General features: G+C 38.7%; 1 protein-coding gene across 2 annotated transcripts in view; it reads left to right on the top strand.

Annotated features, from left to right (window-relative positions):
* The window catches only part of furina (furin (paired basic amino acid cleaving enzyme) a), a 114,064-nt gene that overhangs the window by 36,841 nt on the left and 55,581 nt on the right, over positions 1-21,642 (top strand). For both annotated transcript variants that reach the window (XM_083901191.1, XM_083901192.1), the window contains exon 3: positions 14,602-14,700. In XM_083901191.1, the coding sequence (XP_083757317.1) occupies positions 14,602-14,700 (99 nt within the window). The remainder of the gene's footprint in view (positions 1-14,601; positions 14,701-21,642) is intronic.

Raw genomic sequence — 21,642 nt, 5'->3', positions numbered from 1 at the left:
TCACCTTTCCTGTCCGTTATCTGTTGGCATGCGTTCTTCTCATTAACGTAACTCCTAGATCGTTTGCGATATCTAGAAAATTCAAAAACTGTGGACTGGCGACCGCCTTTCGCCCCCTATGTCCGCTGAGATTGGCGCAACACCACCCACGACCTTCATGTTGAGGATAAAGTGATAGAAGATGGATGAATGGATACTGGAAAGCAGAGAAATAGAGTTTTGCGCCCATATACTTGTCATTATGGTTGCCCCTCAGGACCTCAACGGAACGACCAAACAATCAATCACACACGTTTGTGACGTCAGCTTCTCACTACCGTAATTCCTAAACGGTTGAATAACTGCCAGATACTGAAAGTGAAAGTTACCTTGGATAAATAAAAATAGATCTAGGCAGCCTGATTATCATGATGGTCATAAGAGAGTAAAAACTGACAAGATTTTTGGATACGGTGATCAACATTTTCAACTCTCAAAATACTCGTCAATTAATTGTGTCGAGTCATTTCTTATGCATTATGCATAATGTAGACTAATGTAGCAGATTCATTTGGTGGATATTTGACAAGTAAATTACATTATTTATTAATTAGGGAGTCAAAAAAAAGTTTAGTTTTTTTGCTGACCTGTTTCTTGTATTTAATGTGCAGTTCATACTCTATGTTCATTAAAATGACTGTGCAGACATCAAATATAGACCATTGGTGTCGTTTAACCTCTTCTTCACGGTTGCCCCCGGGACCGGCCCAGACATCTCTTTACTAAAACCTCTGTAATTTCACTTTGCTTCATTTCAACAGCATCAGACTTTGCACAGCTCATGTCCACATGTTACATGACCTCCATGTGTTTTTAAGCTCCTACTGCATATTTTAAAGGTGACATTTGCTCTAAAATGCAATCTTTTTTTAGGCGAGAGAAAAAAATCCTTCAGTTATGCTGTGTTTCAAGTGCATTTACTCTGACACAGTGGCATCTACAGTGAAACTTACACCTCTGGTGGAATCTCACGAGTGTTATCTTTATTTTGATACCAAGATAATCCACGTAGAGTAACTGCAGAGATTTACTCTATTTAGTTTTGGCATGTCATTTTCGAGCAGGGACTCCAAAAAGAGGGTGAAGTGTTTAATGCCTGGTTACTGAAGTAAAGCATATTTTTGTATCATTAAACTGTTGTATTTTATCAGATGGAGGGGGGGAAAAAGGACATTCTAGCTTAGATACATGGGCTAAAAAAATCAAGTTCTAAAATTCTGCATTATCCAGTGAAAACCCATATTGGTCGACCCCTAGCATAAAGTGTGTATGTGCTTACAAAAATCACCGAAGTGCGTTTTTTTTTTGTCTTCTGACCCAACAGAAATGTTCAATAAAAATACCTTACAGTGTTACAAAATATTTTGGAAAAGCCCTCTTCAGTTTAATGATACAAAAATATGCTTTACTTCAGTAACCAGGCATTCCTCTAAGTCACTTTGCTGTTGTGCACCGTAGGGAAACACACTCATGACAGTCCATTAAACTGAAGTGGCCAGGGGTTGGATAGATACTTGCACTGGCAGTGGAGCCAAAAGTGGCCAGTTCTCAGTTGAGGGAGATTACACTGATGAAATGCTTTAAATGGAAAGTTAGTAGGAAATTAAGAGAGTGCAGCTTCCTCAAATGGCCCCAGTGGTCTTTAATTTGTGTCGGAAGAACCTGTTAGATATTTCTGTCAAGCAGCGGGAGCTCGAAAGAGGAGAGGTAAAATTAGATGCCAGACTTGAATCTTATTAGCTTCTGTCACACTTGCGATCACCTCTTCCCACTCTGGTCAGTATGTGTCTGCGAGATGAGATGAGAAAGTGCAATAGGGTATTAATAAGATGTTACTGTATGTTTGAAATGAAGACTTTTAACAGTTCTTTGTGCCCTTGCTCGCTCAGCATTTATGGCAGAGAGTGCTTCTTTGCCAGGTTAAACGCTCTGTTAACTCCACATTAAAAAAAAAAAAAAAAGCCTGGGATTCAACCGTCCACTCATGTCGAGGACATTACACCTGTGTATACCTCCTAAACTGATCATAAAAATGTTCTCCACTACCCTTGACATCTCAAGCGAGCATTTATTAAAGTGTAACTTCACCCCCGGTTTGGAACTTACCGCCACACACCGCATCACTGTAAGGTGACATTCATTCTCGGGCTATTAACAAAACAAAATGGAGTGACCCAGATTCCACTGAAGATTCTACTGAAGGTGATGGTGCTCACATATGTACAAACGTGTGTTTGAATTCTGTATTAGCATTTAGGACAGGCCTATTCGGCTAGCTTTTCGATTTTCCTAATGCCCGCAAACTCTCTGTAAAGCTGACTTTATGATAAAACAAGCCGATGAGCTGTTTTAATAAGAGCAAGTACCAAAATTTTTAAACTAGTGCTGGGCACGTTCAGTCATCATGGAAACGCGCCATTAGTTTACATGCTTTATCGTTGACGCCATTAACGTCGTTAAGGTGAACAGCGCTAGTTTTAGCAAAACATCTACAGCCGGATGCTTCTGTCTGTCACTCAAAAAAGAAAAACACTTGGTATTGTTGAAATGAGCAGATCCCTTAGTTTCAGATCATTTGGCGATTGTTCCAGTATTTAGACTCCTTCTTACTTAAAATCCTCGGTTACTATACTTTACATGGAGTCCTTGAATATCACAGCTTAGTACATACCCTGTTCACAACACAGATTACATTATTCATATTCCCTCATGATGTCAAAAGCAATCATGTTGTTTGCACTGCCTGATGGAAAAGTCTCCCTTGTGATAAAAAAAAAAAAAAAACCTGATTTCCCCCCCCCCCCCCCCCCCCACACACACACACACACACACACACACACTCAAACGACATAACTAGCAATGGATGCAGTCAAATTCCTCCACTAATGAGGATGAGCTCATTAGCGCATCTACGTGAGAGCTGACGGCGTTTGAGGAGAAAAGTATCTTTGGGCTGTTCCTACGATTATAATGGGGCGAATTTTCGATCTCCAGCAGACTGATCATAAAAAATGTTGGATCAAACCAGTTCCCCTCATTTATTTGACTTTCATTAATAATGCATACATCAGAATTTCCCCTTCTTTGTAATAAAAGATGTGAAAATCTCAACAGATTTGCCAAAAAGTAACTATTTATTGTTAAGTCATGTGCAAACCGAGTCATTGCACAAATACAGTTAAAAGCTCTTTGAGGAGGACGATGTGTTGCGGGTGCTTGCACTCTATTCTTCTCCGTATGAAAAATGCACTAAAAAGAATTCACAAAGTAGTGCATTGGGGAATATAAAAAATTTAATGGAACAGACTTGCTTTGATACTGTAAAAGTTAAGGCTTTACTTTTCAAAAAAATTTCAAAAATTTAGTTATAAAAAGAAAAAAATGGAAAAATACATGTCGCAAAATGTAACCTATACAGCTACAGAAATCTTACCTTTAGCTTGAAGGCTTTCTATACGGTGTGTTAAAGCTGTAATGTTAAAAGTATTTATTTCTATTCAGAAATGTTCAATCTGTCAAATTTGACCTTGTTTCCTTAACAATGTGTGACACAAAACCAGTCGTATACCTTTACCTAAGATTTGAACATGTATAAATTAATAATTTGTCCTCTGCAATTATGAAAAAGATAAAGAAAGGGCTGCCTAATATATATATATAAATAAATAAATAAATAAATATAAATATAAATATAAATATATATATATATATATATATATATATATATATATATATATATATATATATATACTAAAAGAAATCCCGTTATAATCACTGTTGATGTCATATTATACGTTAGGTTCTGATTGTTTAAAACCTGGTTATCTGCAAATGAATAAAAGATGATATGTTATTGGGGCTCTTTTTTCTGTCAATACAAATACAATGTAAAGTTATTATTTCACCATGTTATTGCTAAAATAATATTCAATGAAGCAACCTGGGATTCCAGTACTTGCTTTCATCTAAATGTTATATAGTGCAATTTAAATGTGTGTTAACTTTTGACACACAGAGATACAGGGGATGTGATAACAAAAAAAAAAAAAACTGCCCCTACAGTCAAATAATGTACAATAAGAAAGCTGGGCTCCAGTTTAAAGGTGTCTTTTGGTATAATTTGCACATTAATATTCATATAAAATAGAAGAAGCACTACCATCCAATTAAAAGATGTGCTTATTAGATTTATTTCTCTGGGGTAGTAATATAGATTGGTTTGGAGTCATTTGGTTTCATGACCTGGAAGCCATTGCGATGCTAAATTGCTGTGTTTACGACCTGCATCTAAACCACTCCACTCACCCCTGAAACAGGAAACTTTGGAAGCGCTGCTGACCTTGTTTTCATTTAAAACTTCTGCAGCGGTGTTTTAATTTGGACCACCAAGAGAAAAGAAAAAAAAAAAGACTTTTAGAAATGATGATGATATGAACAGCATGTGCTTCCATCCAGATTAATTTTCAAAGCCTCATCAGGGACAGTTAAAAGCTAACTATCCCTTTACAAAGTCACCTGTCTAATTGGACCTAAACCAAATTGCTCATGATGGCTCTGGAATTGATTCTTTAAGTGGATGTGGTGTCAACTTAAGTGAATGAAACACAGGCCTCTTTAATTACAGGCTGTCTTTTATTTGTCTGAGGACAAGCAAATTATATTTGAAGAAGTGACTCGAGATCATAAAGTGGAATCGAAGCATTAACAAGACTTCAATTAATAAGCTTTTGCTGTGTAATCGCAAGTTAATTGATTCTTATCAACCTCAGATGTGACCCAAGGAGAGCAGCGCACTGACTCGGGCTGTCAGAAGACAGATTGTGGACACTGGACGAACCACTTTTTATTTTGAAATGTTGAAGAGTGTCCATTAATCTCAGCTGTCTGTTGCCTAACGGAGGAACGTCTTTGCTCTGAGAGGTTATTTTCAAATATATTTCTCAGATGGAGGTCAGCAGCGACTCTCTCAGAAAACCCCTCAATGTGTCCCTCAACAACTTAATTTGCTCCAAAGGGCAGTTCTCTTCTTCCACAGTCCCCAAGACCATATGTACGTAAAAGCTGGGAGAATCTGCAAATGTTTTGGCTGCCCTAAAATGTTATCTTTGGAAAATGGGTCACAGAAAATGCCATCCTTGCCTGTTTATGTATACAACCAACATCCAATTTCCACAGCATTTCCAGTCACTCTTATGGGTTTTTTGTGTATGAAAATGTTTCTTGAAAGTATGCTGTGTTTACAGAGAAAAAGAGAAATAATGCAAAGGGAAAGTTGTAGTTACTGCGTGGATAAGGCCTCAATTTTTCATTCACCCCAAGGTGCTTAAAAATTTCAAACACGGTCAACTTTTCTGCACGACGTGTGGCAAGAGGCAAACTTTACGAATCCAAAACCTCAATTTTTTATGGACTTTTCTTTGCTCCTTATCAAAAAATAAAACGAGGTCAAGAGCTTGACATCGACTTGATTCAACTTCTTCCAAATGTTTGTGTTTGATTTGCTCCACTGTGGCTTTAGAAGTGGCTGCATCCCCATCATGAGGCTCAAGTTCAAATATCAAAACCTCGGGCTGGGCTGGGCAATAATTTAATAATATAATAAAGGTTTAATGTATGTTTGTATAATGTGCAAACACACTTTGTGAAACACCTGATTAAAAGCAAAATTATGAATCAACTAATTTGAAACTTTTCAATTGTGGTTTATTTATTATTATATGAGGAAATGATCTTAATTATTTTATTATAATTATTCTTAAAGAGATATGCAAATATTTTCAACGGATCCTTGTTCAGGGCGATAACGACTATTATCATGGTAAATTTCAAGTCATTCCGAGATACTTTTTGTTTTTGAGAAGAAAGTCAGCTCACTGTCAAAGTGCATCAAGGCAAATGGATCATTTCCTGATTTTCAAAAATTCATTAAAATTATTCCTTAAGAGATATGCAAATATTTTCAACGGATCCTTGTTCAGGGCGATAACGACTATTATCATGGTAAATTTCAAGTCATTCCGAGATACTTTTTGTTTTTGAGAAGTCAGCTAACTGTCAAAGTGTATCAGGACAAATGGATCATGTCCTGATTTTCAAAAATTCATTAAAATTATTCTTTAAGAGATATGCAAATATTTTCAACGGATCCATGTTCAGGGCGATAACGACTATTATCATGGTAAATTTCAAGTCATTCCAAGATACTTTTTGTTTTTGAGAAGAAAGTCGGCTCACTGTCAAAGTGCATCAAGGCAAATGGATCATTTCCTGATTTTCAAAAATTAATTAAAATTATTCCTTAAGAGATATGCAAATATTTTCAACGGATCCTTGTTCAGGGCAATAACGACTATTATCATGGTAAATTTCAAGTCATTCCGAGATACTTTTTGTTTTTGAGAAGAAAGTCAGCTCACTGTCAAAGTGCATCAGGGCAAATGGATCATGTCCTGATTTTCAAAAATTCATTAAAATTATTCCTAAAGAGGACGGTGAGAAATACAGGGGGGTCTGTGTTTGTTAGTATTGTGCAACAAATGGGAGATGGGGACCCATCCGATTGTTAATGGGTATTTCGCACACTGGGTAGGATCGACGTGGTAGAATAAGCACTGCACTTGGATGCACTGTGTGAATGTGTTTGAATTGCTGTGAATTGGCAAATTGAAATGCAAGATACGAGGAAAAACACTTTTATAAATACAGACCCAATACAAATTTTCTCCAGTCAAACACCGAAAACATCCATGAGCGTGAACTCCTTCCTGCACAACTGCTCAAAGTCATTGCACGTCCACAGCCATAACTAGAATGAACTGACTTTCCTATAACTGATGACGATTGTCTGTGTAAAGTTAACACAACTGGACGTTTATAAGGTCGACCTAACATGGTGTGTGTGTGCAGCCTTGTGCTTATATAACTTTACCCTCGCATGGCCATAAAGACCTGACTGTGAAGGGTCGGTCACCTGAGGACAGCATGGACCTGTGAGCTTACAGCCCTGTAGCATCTATGCCATTACACTCTAGTTTTTACACGCTCAGCCACTGCATAATGTCGAGGTGTGCTGCAGTGGGTGAGCTGTCTGTCTCGCAGCTGTGGTGCTTCCCCCCCAGAATATTTTTCAGCTGTGGAGATGGCACACTCCAGATCTGTCAGTCAAACATGATTTAAATCTAATGGCCTAATAATCAGTGTGTATTTTTGTCCCCTCCGTCTTAATTTGCGGCTTTTGGTGCTCGTTTGGGCCAATTTTGAGTGGTAATTATAAGTGGCACATTGGTATAAATGATGGCGAGAAATCTGTAGCAGCAGTGTTCGATATTCTAGCAGTAGTGTGACACCACTGCTGAATGCATATAAGGGAAACACTGCAGAGCTTTTTGCCATGAATAGAGTCGGTATCTTGTCCAATTAGCCTCAATTTTCAGCTGAACAATTAATTGAAAATGCCACTTGTAACTATGCAATTTGCAAACCGCAATCACCACTAATTAATTGTTCTTAGTTTTTTCTGTTCTGTTTTTTTTTTTTAAAGAAAAAATTGAATTAATTTAACGTTCACAGTTCAGTTAATATTTTGATACGTCTCATGTGCTAATGCCTCATCTTAATTTGAATCCATAATACAGTAAATACTTTTCGAAATGCTTGACAAATCAAGTTGAGCTACGACTCTTCTCCTCCTTCTTTCTGCTTCTCTCTTTAGAGGTTGCCAAAGCGAATCATGTGCCTTCAGAATAGTTTTGAGTAATCCCCATATTTGATTTTGCAAAGGTTTTTTTGCTGGATGCCTTTCCAGAGGCAATAGCTTCCTATTTATTCAGGCATGGGACTGGCACTCGAGCCACGTTTCGGAACGGTTCATTTCAGCACACTATGGTACGCACTTTTTGGCGTTTCCATTAGGAATAGCACCTAAATAACCAGCCCCAACCGTTCCATTCTTTTTTACCATTTCTTCGGGTACCAGAGCAAAATGGTACGGTTCGACTGGCTCCACGCACGACAGTCATCTGACTGGGCCACAGGAAAAAGGTCACTCCCCAGTGATCGGTGTAAATATCCTTTAGAAGTCGAGGAAAACGCCCGCACTCTGTTCTGAAACAAAGCTTGTTGTCCTGTTGAGACAAAAAGCCAAACAGGAAAAAAAGGGGCTTCTGGATGTCATTGCTTGTTGTCATGTAATGTGGCCATCAGGCCCTGCCCACACCCCGCCATTTTACTCAGTAGGATCAGCCTGACTCGGTACAAAATGTAATGTGTACCCACAAGTTAATATGTTGTAAAAAAAAAAAGGCCTTTAAATGTGCCAAAATTGCATAATATCACAGTATCTGTCAACATTTGAGTTGACAAGTAAACACCGTGTTTCCCTGAAATGATGCAGGTACCCTTTCACCAGCAGATCAGAAGTACATGCTCTGTTTTATTGATGTTGGTCTTAACCTTGGTTTTATTGCAACTTCCTGTAAAGTGCAAGCATATCAGGTCAGGAACTCACCCATAGTGTCAGTGACAAAATACAGAACGTGGTTTTATGGTTCATTAAGTTCCCGCAAAGGCAGCAAAGGTTTGGGTGTTGTTTTGTAAGTGAGGCAGCATGACAGAGAAGTGCGTTAGAAAATGATGGAGTCCCTGTTTTTGAGGAAGGAATCAAGGTCAAGCAAAGGAAGAAAAATCAAGGTGAAGTCTAAGGAGAAGATGTTAGAAGTGTAAGTGAAGGGTTTTTTTTTTTCCCCTTGACAAATGTCCTCAGGCTTTGTGAATGCAGTCTTGTCATGTGGGTGGAGGTTTTTCTTTATGATGGAGCCACAATGGCAGTGATAGTAAGGAAAGATGGCGTGGCCTCGGAAGTGGTTGAGCGACTCATCTGCAAACGGCAAAAGAACATGGCTTTTACAAGGTAATCTGTAAAAACAAGAATGGCTAAAGACTTCATATTAATGATACGTTTCAACCGAAAAGGTCAATCAGATTTTTCACATCACGTTGCTTTCACTTTTGGTCGTGACGAGAACAGCTTCTTTATTTCAGTTTTGTCCAAATATCACTTGGTTTATGCAACTAGAGAATGGATACGTGAACCATCTTTTTTTTGTCCAGAAATTATTGTTGGGCTCGTTTTTTTTTTTTTTTTTTTTTTTAAATAGGTGTGATAATGAGTAGAAACTGACAACTGAGGACTTTGACCTAGTGTTTCTGTTTAAAACCAGGGATTTACTATTTACGTCAGCACACTGAAGCCGTCCACGGGGGATGTGGGAACTCGAAATAAACCAAAATGGTTTGATTATGTAAATGTTTATCAGCGGCTAAAGTTGATTTCGACAGGATTTGGAGTTGCCCTAACCATGAATAAAAGCCTGCTTCAATTGTGTGAACAAAAACACACTCTTTATGCAACATTGCATTATATGGACTCAAAAGTCCTTTATTTGCTTTCATTAGTTGAAATATGTGAACTTAGGGCGAGTGTAGATAGCAATTGAAATTTTCAGTCCCTCTGGGACTTTCTACAACTAGCACCAGTAATGGAAAATGTATGTGTGATGAGATGACAAAGGATTAATTTTTGCATGTGACGTAAATGCTCTATAAAGTAAAGGACACAATTTAAAATAACTTAATTATAAGTTCAGAATGAGGTTGGCAGGCTGATTAGCGACAGTTCTACCAATATATCAGGAAGAAAAAAAACAATATTTGAACAATGATGTTTTGGAAAAGAAGGCATGTTTATTGATTGTATTGATGATTATTCATGTTTAATAAAATTAAGATAATCCTCAAACGGAAAATATAGTTTGATACTTAATCTACAACACAACAGGTGTAAAAAGGAGAGTCGAATGAAAGGGGAAGCTAATTGTCCAGTTGTCCTTCTGTTCAAACATCCCATATTAGGTTATTTATTATTTAATCCACTTACTTTTGTCAACACCATTAAATTGACTGACGGAACTTCTTTGTAAACAATGGGAGTAAACACTGGATGTGCCAAGAGTCACAGTCTCCCGTTTACATAGTAAACACAGCAGAACAATGAGGCCAGTAGCTTGTCTGAAGTTTGCAGCGAAAGGCCCCATGAAACGTTTATATTATGTGTCTGTACTTTCCTTGTTTTGTGCGTTAATAATTATTCTAAATTAATTCCAAATACATTACTTTTTTTTTTTTTTTTAAACCACAACCTCTCAAACCAAATAACACTAGTCTGAATCTATATTTTATGTCTGCAGTGCAATTATGTACAGCATTTTCAATTAAAATAATATATAAACTAGATATTGAATATATGACAGGGGTTGGTATGAAAAAGGTTTCATTGCCATAGCAACATTTATCACGTTTTTGAGAACAAAATGCAGAAAAATTGCAGACATTAGCCTGATTAATTGACCCTATCAATTCATCGGCCCATGAAAACTGCAACATATAGGATTTAACCAGTTTCTCTCATCCAGGTTACGAAAACACTGCATATGTAGCCTGTATATGAATTGTATTTGATTAATCATGTATATTATACTAATCTCCTATTTCATTTAGATACTTTTTATCTGCTATGAACTCTTTTAAGTCTGAATGTTGCTTTTGCATTACACCTTTTATATATCCTGTAAATAAATTGCCTTTGATTTGCCTTTACTCTAAAAGTCTGCCATACAACAGTAATTGAATTAGACTTTCCTTGCTTTGCATAACCTTGGTGTCGTATAAAAATGAGTGATAGTGAGTGAGGAGTGACAGAGTGACTGCTGTTATACAAATGACAGCAATAAGTAGAGAAGATGACTAACCGGAGTTCGGCCAAGAGACAGATGTGTGGGTCAGCTCGGTCTGTTCTGCCATGCTTTAAAAAGACATTTGGCAGAACCTGAATAATTAGACCCCAACCCCATTATCCAAACAAGTTGCTGGACTATTTAAAGAGGCTTGTGACCGTGTTGGGTTCATTTTCTCAATCTCTCTCTCTCTCTCTCTCTCTCGAGTCTCTGATGCACAAACTAAATATGGTAATGTCCTACATCTCCAGGCTCTTTAATCAAATGCAGTCAAACTCCAAAAACTGAAAGGATATCATGTCATGATTGGTGTGTCCATAGTTTAACTGCACTCAAAACGCCTCCTCTGAGTGTAGATTCCTAAAATCCATGGGATTTGTTGTCATTATTCACGATTCCATATGGAAAACATTTTCCTATCGCTTTATTGCAGCACCGCAAAACCTCTGTCAGTGTGTGAAGTTTGTCTCTTTGTAAAACCTAATTGTGTCAACAGTCACTGGAGATGAGAAACCAGACTCCTTGGTAAGTGCTTTCCTACAAGGTAAATTTGGCAGACGGTGTAGGGGCAAACATGCAAACAAACCAGCAGACAGTAATTTCACTTGTCTGCTATAATGCATTTTAATGAGGCTGATGGATTAATGCCGAGAACACCAGTCCAGCTTGTTGTGCTCTATCAGTGCTAGTCACTGGTCAACAGGCCTGAACTGTTTCCACATCATTTCTCCTCCATCTCATTTCGCCCTAATGTCTTTGGGACGTAAATGGTCGTCTTTTTCCAGTGGAAAAAAAAAAAGAAGAGCTAAACGCGTCACAGGAACGATGCGTTCGTGAGATTAGACGGTGGAAGACACGCACCGTTGGCGTTGTTGCTGAATGCCACGCGGTGATTGAGCTGCAGGGCGCACATTTGCTCACAGGACAACTGGCTTCATTTTGTGTTTAGTGAGGGCCCTGTGTGTGCGCGCATATGTTTGAAAGAGTCGAGTGGGTTTAAATGTCCATGTGTAAGTAAATGTGTACATTTAAATGCATGTGTCCAGACCGGGACACAGACCCTTGCAGTTTCACTGAATTCACTCGTAAGCATCAGGGTGGGTTGGCCTCACACCGGAGCTGTGGTTCCCACTAAGTTGAACGCTTCAATTTGGTACGTTTTTTTGTTGCGTTTCCATTAGGAATCGGTACAAAAAAAAAAACCTTGCATTTTCGGCACCCTTCCCTTGAGGTACCAGATGAAAATGGTACGTTACCAGCTCCGCTTTACGACAGTCAACTGATTGGGCAACAGAAAAATGTAACTCCCTTGCAACTGGTGTTTCTTCAAAGCCCGCGGTCTCTTCTAATATCGAAGCTTGGTGTCTTGTTGAGACAAACCGAGCAGGAAAAAAATATTGTTGTCTGTTGTCGTGTTCATTATCATTGCACCGGTACGATCTCACACTATGTCTCTTGCTGACGTGGCCTTCGGGCACAGCGCACACTCTGCCTACTAAGTAAAGGGTTAAGGTTTTGGGTCAGGGTAGGGGTTAGGGTTACCATAACCCCACAACCCTTACTGTGCACATAGCTGTTATTGTTGGGTGCACTTTGGCCGACAAAACATCAGTTACGGGGAGAACAAATTTCTAAGAACTTTCAGACCATGTTCTGATTTGCTGTCAAGCCAGTGTCTTGTAGCCATGGATCATTTTATGATGCTCTGTCTCCTAATAGTTCAGGCAGCTGTTTGCTGTACATTTGTGGCTTTTATGACCTGTATTTTGAATCTGTGACTGTTTAGTAAAGTGTCGGTAATGACTAGCTAATGGCTAGAGTGTTGTTAAGGAGTATAATTTGAAGTCGGTTCAAACGGAGCAAACTTAATGAAATTTGATTTACGTTGCCAATTCATTTCCCTGAGTGGTGAATTTAATTGAATTTGATTTTGTAGAACAATTTCTGAAGATATTGATACTTTCCCTTGCCCTCTGCAAGGTTTTTGGAGCCAGCAGCGACCGTTTGTGGAAAGCCCAAGCCGTCTGTGAAATAAATGCTTGGCCGAGGTCTCGATCACGATCACAAACCCTGCGTCTGGTGCCTCCTTCCTTTTCCGCACGACTGCGGGAGTCCAGGGGAGGTGCAGAGGTACCGGTAGCAGATGTGCAGAGCTGTGTGGGTTACATATGCAGTACCAGGCCGACTAACGAAAGAAAACAAGTTATCATAAAGTGAACGGACCAAATAAACTTGACAATGAAGAAGTGCTGGTTGTATACACAACGGTGCCGTTTTTCATTGTTCCCGAAACCCCAGGTCCATGTGGACAAAAAGCTGATTAGATTAAAAGAAGAGATTTGACTGGATTCACCTGAACTTGTTTTCCTGTGTATCTGGAACACAGGCACAGTGCACAATGCATTATCCACTAATGGTTCTTGTGTCATCTTTAAAAACATTGGTTTAATGGATGAATCTGCCATCTCTGCTTTGTCTTAATTGGTGTTAGACCTATTTTAGAGTTTCTTAATGGACGCCGTCTTTGATCAGTGTCCCCAGTCTCGCAGGCTTTTTTTCCTGGGTGAAACACAATGGACCCACTACCTGCTGTTATTTTTCTTCTCGGCTAATGGCTTTGAAAGTCGGCTTTTTGTTCCCCTTTTTGCAACCTAATTTTTTTTTGCCACAGATTCCACACACACACACACACACAGGATAATGGTGTTTCCAGGTCTGAGTATGAATATCTCTGGGAAGTGTGTCTTCCTTCTTGGTTGCAGCCTCCCCATTGTGCACAGTCTTTGTGTGCCGGGGCCCTTTTGTGTCGTCCCAGCTGGAATCGGCCTGTTTACTGTGATTAAATGGGAACAGAGGAGGTTGGAGGACTGATTTGTGCCTCCTTTGCAGTAAAGGAATGTTGCCGTGTGCAATGGCACAGCACTGCATTCACCTTTTGCCGTCCCTTTTTATAACAGATGTGTATAATTATGCTCCTTTTTTTTTATTTTTTACACACCTTCATGTATTTATGCTGCGTGTAATGGATGTTCAGTAGTAATTTAGTTTATGGCTCCGTCTGATGATTTATCCCCAGATTCTCTTCAGCAAAATCACTAACGCTTCATAGCATATGGAGCTGTTAACACAGAGCGCCCTCACAGATGTTTGTTGCTAAAAATGGCATTTAACTGTACGAACATGAAAACATCTCATTCACTGCATACTCTGTAATCTAGATTAAGGCTGCAACAATAATAGATGGCTAAATTAATCAGATAATTGATTCATCGCTTTGAGAGACACATTTTATGATTTTCCGGCTTCTTGAATGTGAATATTTTGTGGTTTCTTTGCTCCATTTAACGTCTTATGACATGATATTATTTCTTTACTGTAAAAATATTTGCAGAACTGACAGATGTGTATCTTCATACTGACCAATCCTACTGGGTCGAATGAAGATATTTCTTATAAGTGCATCTTAATTATGTTATTTATCTTTTTGTTTTGGAGGTCTGCTTTATTTTTTACCTGACATTTTTATTTATAACCAATACACTTAAGATTGACATTAACATTCCAAATAATGATTTTACTGTAGTTAATATGATTTAAATTGGTGCACATATTTAAAATATACAGTTCTGGAGAATTTAGTAAATTCTCCCTCTTTTTGCAACACTGGGGATTTTATCTGACTACCCCCTGGACTTAAAATGTCTCATCAGGCTGTTGAAGAGCGAAGTTATTGTGCATATGTAATAATAACAGATGTCATCTTTCTTTCCAGGTATTTGGTGATTACTATCACTTCCGGCATCGTGCAGTGGTGAAGAGGGCGCTGTCGGTTCACAGAGGGACACACGTCCGCCTAATTAATGAGCCTAAGGTAAGAATTTTTAATGATTATGAAGGACGCGCTGCATTTATGGATGTGGATGAGGTTCATTTAAGTCTCGTCACTGATTTATGGAAGTGAGGGACTAAAAATTATGGAAATTCAGAACCAAACTGATGGACTGTAAAAGAAACCAGTTTGCAGAACAATCTCGGCGGAGACGCCAAAGAATCTACAGCCAATATTATTTTTCAAAAAATAATTTAAGGCAACTTGAGAGAATATGACAACTTATGTTAAGGTTTTTTCCTCTTTTGTGTTGCTGTAAAACTTATGTTCCGGTGTCAGTTGGACTGCAACGATTAAAAGATTATTAATCAGTTGGTAAATTAATAGCCAACTATTTTTTATGACCAATTTTTTTTTTAAAGATGTGACCTGCTTGGCTTTCCGTAGCATGGTTCCAGTATGTTAATTCAATGTATAAATCAAGGGTTTTCCACCACTAAATAAGGTCTATAGCGCTAGTTATCACTTTAGCACGAGCTGAATTTTGAGGACGTTTTTGCTCCAAATGACAACAGAAGAGTTGTTTCCAACGTCCTGTGCTTTGCTACACGTTCGTAAAAAATAGTTTACACACAGTGGTTACTGGTAGTTGGCAGCAGCTTCAGGTTAGCGGCAGGCGTTAACGTGTAGTCGCGCTACAGCGACGACCACCACAGCACTGCAGGACGTCTCCACGCTGGGGGCGTTGGTTAAAACTTCGATCCCACCTTTGATTGCGAAGGTCGATATCGGATTTACAATTGAGATCGTGACACCCCAACCAAGAAGTAAAACATGTATTGTAGTTTCTTTCTTGTAGTTTCAGTCGATGACAATGGTTCAGTAGCGGCTGTGAAGTGTCACTGAAACAAAGACAACTGTCGCGTTAAAACAAACAAACCCCAAAGCAACCTTTAATGCATCCCTCACTGACACGAGCTGTCATCGTGCAGATTATTAAGTGGAAGTGCTGGCTGATATTTATTTGTTTGTGCTCCTGCACGGTTCAGAGGCTGACAGAGCTGTCAGGGGCGAAGAGCGCGTTTAAGTGCGGCAGGTTTTCTGTCGACAGGTGCTACATCCACAGCACAATGGCTTACGGATGAAAAATTGATCTGAGTCTGCTCAGACTGTCTGCTCAGACTCCTGTAGCCAATAGTAAATAGTGGACTTTATGGACCAGCAGATCATTTTTGCTCTGTATCGTTTTCCACGAGCTCTGACTCACCTGGGAATGTATTCATTGCCATGGCAACCCCCTGTGGTTTATGATGCGTTGCCAACAGGGTTGCACATTTCCTGCATTTCCAGGAGACATTTGAACACGTCGAGCAGGTTAATGAGTAATAGTTGGTCGGTCATTGACCATAAATGAGCGGCACCTTCGTGATGGGACATGACAACAATGACAACATAAAACACAGCATGTGAGCTCCAGAGAGAAAAACAGATAAACACTGCAATATATGTAATATATAGAAAGCATACAAAAATGTATTTATAAAAACAAGTCTTTCTACCGTCTAATATCTCACATTTAAGAAGCTGAAAAATCAGAAGGCTTTGTTTTAATTATTAAATGAACCCTCTTAAACCGAATAATTCATTATCAGCTGATTATATTGTATTGATTATATGCTGTCCTTGGGTAACTATGTGAATGGGTGTGAAAGATGAGATGTGTATGAAAGTGTGAGTGAATGGCAAAACTGTAGCGTATAGCAGCTCATCAAGATTAGAAAAGTGCTTTATCAATACAGACCATTTTTCTATTTAAGATCAAAATAGTTCACAAATTTTATTTAATTAATTTAATTATTTTTCATCTCATTTGTGTTTTTGAAGATGTTTCACAGTTCCTATCAATTCAAGCATCTTCACTTTGTCCAGTCCATTTCAGGAAATGGTGATTCCCAAAGACAATTATCGCAATTTAGATAAGTCGTCGCGCAAATATGAGCGCGATTTTGTTGCGTAAGCTGAAAGTAGATGAGACCTGGCCCTGCTGCAGCGCCGCAGTGCAGGTGCATGCTGGGAATAAATCCACTTCTGCTGTTGTATTTGTTTGAAAATGGTCCGAGTCCCTCTGCGGGATTTCCTCAAACACTGCGACTCAATTTCCTGTTGTTGAATTCCTCGCTTCCCCCCACAGCTCCTCGGAGAAAGTGAAGCGTTTGTTTCATGTCCCTCCAGTCGCTTCAGGAAACATCAGCTTAGCTTTTCATGGACCTGCAAGGAATTATTTTTTATTTTTTTTTTATCTCGGATTTGTTTATCTGTTTGCTTTTTTTTAATTAAGGGGAGCCTGAGTTGCAAGTTCTGCAATAACTCTAATTCACTAAATCTGCATCTGGGTCCGATCGGAACATCATTACATTTCCGTTATTAACGATGTGATAAAAGCAGCTTAAAACAACCTCATTATTACAGATTTGATTTCTGTCCATTTATCAGCCGTGTGTGTTTTTTCCTGTTAAACCATTTGGCAGAAGGAGGATAGAGAATGTGCTGTCATGTTTTTAAACTGGTGGAGAGATGAAGTCTGAACAAAAGGCTCAGTAAAGTGTCTTTGAAGAGTGTTTAATTACACGTGGACCGCTGCCAGATCCCATAGACCGCCTCGCGTTAATGGAGGTCTGTTGAAAATGTAAAGCCTTGGTGTTTTTTTTTTTTTTATCTGCGGCCTCCACGTCTTTGTACCGTTTCATTCTGTGGCTGCTTTGTTTGATGTTCTAGGCTGCGTCACTTTTGTGTTTGTTTGCCGAGTTAGAAGGAAACGGGGGAAGTAGAAAAGGATTCTACCTCAGAAACATAGAACTTTGTTTGGTTGTGGTTGAGGTTTTATTGACGTTGTACAGTAACAGACAACCCCCCGGGGAATTTGCAATTTTGCGGTCACAAAAACTTAATGCAAATCTACTTTAAAAAAAAAGAAATAAAGGGAACGCTTAAATCAAATATTATTTGGCAGCAAAAATAATGAACCATCCATCAATGGTGCATTATTAATAAACTCTAGCTGTTGCTTATTTATTTAGGTTTTTTGATGTAATTAGAACAACAACAACAACAAAAGAAAGTACATGTGATGTTCAGAGGCCACAGATGGGTCAGGGGAGATTTATTTACGGTCCCTAAACAAATTAGGAGAATATTCCTTAACCTTTTAGTTGAGATTTAGGTGAATATGCTTAAAATAACATGCATCAAATTAACTTTTGGAAGTTATTTATTCAACAATTAAAAAATTATATTAAGTTTTTACTGACATGTCTATAAATCACTCGCTACTTTGTGCACAAATTTACTCGGCAGTGTAATCTGTTGAAAATTAGATGGTAGGATGTAATTATTGTAAAATAAAGCAGTGATTTGTATTTATTAACTGGACTGTGTGGTTGAGGTTAGGCCTGCAATAAAGCTGTCAGGCATTTTGTTTTGAGTAATCTTTATTGCATTTTCCTCCCTTTTCTCTAGTTTGGTGACTAATATAAAGAATATATACCGAACCCAAACCTAGTCGTTGAGAATGACACAAAAAGAGACATGACAATAAGAGCAATATTTGCTTTAAAAAGATTAATGTCACACATAAAAACTTGATTGGTGAAATCTTTTCTTAAACAAAACCCCCAACCCTCTCAGAGCTGGATTCAAAATCGCTCAGGAAATCAAGGACTGTGACGAATAAATCGCCCCCTCATGTTTTGAGCAGTGCACGTGTGCTGTATGAATGCGTGTGAATAGCTGAGTGTGGTGTAAAGTGCTTTGAGACGCCGTCAAGACGAGCAACTCACGAGGCCATTTACCATCTTGAATCATGGACTCGCGTAATGAGGACTTGACTCTTGATTCTCGTTCTGGGACTCCAGCTTTAGTGACTCGACTGCGCCACTGTGGGACCATTGATCTGCACTGTAATTGGATTTCATACTCCTTTGCAGTAATGCGATGCTTTCTTTGAGGCTTCCGCTGGAACTCAGTCAGGGGAAACTTTGTTTGTGACCTGATGAAGGACAAGACAGCGAGCGAGCAAAATGAGAAGGGTGGGGTTTATGGCACCGACTCTACGCGTAAACACGAAGCAAGCAGTGTGTTTGTGAGCATTAGTGCTGCACTACATTAGTCTGGACATGGGAGATGGACGGTTATTTCTTTATTTCTTTTCAAAGCCCATTCATTATGGAAATGCCGTTTGTCAACTCTGTGTTCCGTCACAGGCTATTATATAACAACATACTTAACATTAACTTAGCTTTACATAAGCATGATAAGAAATATTTGTTGTTGCACTCCTGTCATGACTCGAGAATATAATCTGTAACAATTATGGAATTGGCTGCAAAAAAAGGGCATCGTTTCTCCCACGTTTTTCACCCTAATATAGAAATTGGTCTTAAATGAGAACATTTATCTCAATTTAACTGAAATGTTTTGTTTCATCCAGTATAAGAGCGCAACTAGCAGGTTGTTTTTTAATTCACTTCAAATAACCTTATCCATTTGGACATATGGTTCTCAAACTGTGGTACGTGAGCCTCCTCTGTTGGTACTTGGAGTAATATCAGAAATACTATCCTACTTTGTATATCAGTGTATGTGAATCGGAGTATAAAATGAAACACATAACAAAACATATTACTAGTCACCACAGCTCTTACTCCATCTTAATCCAAATTCTGCTATACCAGTTAAAAGTCTGATTTTAGTCTGACTAAGACAATAATTTGGTTTTCTTAACGTCATGTAAACACATGGTTAGTTTGACTAACTAAACTGCAAATATGTTGCCGGAAATCAGAATACGGCGCCACCTGTGGAGGCGGAGGCAAATTTCCTCCTCCGCGTGTTATCAAGAGGAGGTCTCTTGATAATAAAGTGCTTTGGGTTTCAATTTTGAGGAACTGTTTTTCAGTTCACCAATTCTGACATCGTTTATTTATGCAGTGCGATCCACAGAATTAATTCAACCCATGGCGAATTTGCAACAGAGCCTGAGGGACAGGTACACAAACTGGAGAGCGAAGAAGTATTCGAGTTTTAAAGGGGTCACAAACACACAAAAACACATACAGACGGACACACAAACTTGTTTTTATATATCAGTGAGGACACCTCATAGACAAAATGCATTCCCGAGCACCTTACCCCAACCTTAACCATTACCTTTACATTAACTAAGAACCTAACCCTAAAACCAGGTCTTAGCCCTGAAAAAGCACTTACGTTGAGGGGCCCAAATAGTTTCAAAGTTTCACTTGCGACTCTGTGTGTGTGTTTAGATGCATTTGTATCTTTGTGAGGTCCATAAAATGTACATAAGTCTGGCTGTTTGTGCAGATGGATAAAGTATATAACTTTATAGACGTGTCCACCAGGGAGCGACTCTGCTGGTTCGAAAAAAAAGAATTAGATAATTTTTTAAGTTTGCGAAAACCATTTTATGACATGTTTTCTTAATCTATCCATTGATAAAATAATGTGTGGTTTCCAGTTGGATCGTCCAGTAGTTGCCTGGTTGTGAAATGACAGTGTGGTCAAGGCCAAATCGCAAATCTGGACGTTTCAAATTGGAAGCCAAGGTCACAGTCTGTTGCCACTTGTGAATAAATAGAGCTTTATGTAGTTCTGCAATGTAGCAACCGAGCAAAAACATCGATTTAGAGACACATTTTGCTCAATAGTGTTTTCTTTTGACAAAACAAAGACGTGTGTGGAACTGATATTAAGTGGGCGAATTAGGAGGTGGGAAACAACTGGTGTTACTTGCAGTTTGATTGTTTGGTAGTTGTGGTAAACAGCCCGTTGCTTTGTTCATTATCATCATCACAAGTTTCCTGTGTTTGGTATTTTAGAATCCTGTCATGTTTGAAGAGCATTGACGTGGAAACCTTTCACAACTGACTCTCTCTCTGCGTATGTGTGAAAACAGGATTATTAAGCAGAAAAGGAAATAGAAAAGGGGAAATCCACCCACTGTCTTCTGATGCAAGATAAAATACAAGTTTTCTTGTGACTGAAGGTCACACAGTTACACGATAGAAGGTCTTTTTTTTTGTACAACACAACACCGTCTTTGTCCTTTCCCAACAACTGTCCTATATTCATGAGAACAGAAAGCCGATATCAAGGCCGGACTCACAGCGACTGTCCTGTCAGTCCCTCCTACTGTCTCAAAAATAATTAGATCATTTCATGTGAAGAATAATAATGTCATGTAGGTGTGTGTGAATCTCTGGGGAAGCGAGTGACTCCCTCTAATCCAATATGGATCATGGTACAAATTAACTTATTAAAGTTTCTACGGCTGCCTGTAATGACATTTTATTGTAAACTTGACATGAAGTGAGATTTCATTCACTACAAGACATCTTATTATTTCCGCACAGATCCCCCTGTGTGCTACAGTATATTGCATTGATTAAAAAAATATATATAACTCTTAATAACCTTGATAGAATGTTATATACGTTGTGCTTTAATTGTGCAAGTACGACGTGAGTTTGCAGACCCAGAAAGTGCACCAGCTTTTTTTTTTTTGCCAGTGTCGTTTCCAAAATAAAAAGTCTACAGGCTGACAGCAGCACAAAGACAAGTTTATGGAGCCATAAGCTGCTGTTTTTTAGCAGCATCACCAAAAAAAAACAACTCCTGGACTAATTGTCTTTAAACTTGATGGGAGTGTGGAGATCTGCCCAAGGACGAAGCCATTAGATTTTTAAGAAGATCTGATTCAGGAGGGGGTGGACACAGTCATTTATGTTCACTTTTTCAAACCTTGAGAGGCGTTTCTTTCAACATCTCAAGAAATAATGAGCTCACTATGACAATAGAATCTGCCATTTATGGGGAACTTTGACTAAATTTGGTGCAGCTCCTCCTGAAAACCATCCACTTTCTTGTCGTGCTATTTCCTGTCACCTGTCAAGACGGGATTGTACACGT

Source organism: Microchirus variegatus (assembly GCF_963457635.1).
Source record: "Microchirus variegatus genome assembly, chromosome: 14".
Taxonomy (NCBI): Eukaryota; Metazoa; Chordata; class Actinopteri; order Pleuronectiformes; family Soleidae; genus Microchirus; species Microchirus variegatus.
Note: the sequence above shows the minus strand (reverse complement) of the source record. Positions and strands in the feature narration are given on the sequence as shown.